This window comes from Sinocyclocheilus grahami, unplaced genomic scaffold, assembly GCF_001515645.1.
Source record: "Sinocyclocheilus grahami isolate Dianchi unplaced genomic scaffold, SAMN03320097.WGS_v1.1 scaffold9259.1, whole genome shotgun sequence".
NCBI lineage: Eukaryota > Metazoa > Chordata > Actinopteri > Cypriniformes > Cyprinidae > Sinocyclocheilus > Sinocyclocheilus grahami.
In genome coordinates this window covers 2,289-2,987 of record NW_015512493.1, presented here as the reverse complement: position 1 = coordinate 2,987, position 699 = coordinate 2,289, and the positions used below count along the sequence as shown (strand labels likewise).

Below are 699 nucleotides of genomic sequence, written 5' to 3'. Positions count from 1 at the left end.
AACATTATAAGTGGACCTCAGAGAACAGCACAAAATAATAAAAAATGCCGTTCATGACCCCTTTAAAATCTTACTGATCCCAAACCTTTGAATGGCAGTGTGCATAACCAAATAAACACAAAACACTGATTTGATTTGAAATATTTTATTAGAAATGTAGTGTAAATCTTCTGTGAAGTTAAACAGTTCCTAGCAAGCAGCTTTGGGCCAAGACCAACAAACAAATTCAAACAAAGCAGACATTTAAGGGTCTTTCACCACATCATTTTAAGACAGGGCATGAAATATAGAAGAAATCATATTAAAATCTTACCTGTTTGTCATCTTATAATCCATTACAGTGTAGAAAACAATCATTCTGGCAAAAAGACAAACAATTCGACAGTATTACCGCTGGCCCGCTTTTAGACTTAAGGAAAAACGAAAGAGAGCGTTTGCATCTGACGTAAAGGGTATTTCACAGTATAATAAGGTCATTTTTCCTGTATTGGATGTTAGAAGCTTAAATTATTACGCAGATGTCATTTGTGAGATGCAGTGCAAGACAGATGCATTAATTATTATCATCTACGACATGACTGTTGACTTGCAGGAGATGTTCTGCAAACAGAAGGGTTATCTGGAGGAGGAGCTGGACTACAGGAAGCAGGCGCTGGATCAGGCCTATATGGTAAAAAACTTCTGCATTTTAAGCCAATT

The 699-nt window shown here is 36.5% G+C and overlaps 1 protein-coding gene across 1 annotated transcript in view; it reads left to right on the top strand.

Moving 5' to 3' along the window:
• Positions 1-396: 396 nt before the first annotated feature.
• LOC107578189 (janus kinase and microtubule-interacting protein 2-like) overlaps positions 397-699 on the top strand; it is a 1,749-nt gene continuing 1,446 nt past the window's right edge. Inside the window, exon 1 of the mRNA XM_016264169.1 lies at positions 397-670. Within this exon, the coding sequence (XP_016119655.1) occupies positions 533-670 (138 nt within the window). The 5' untranslated portion in view covers positions 397-532. The remainder of the gene's footprint in view (positions 671-699) is intronic.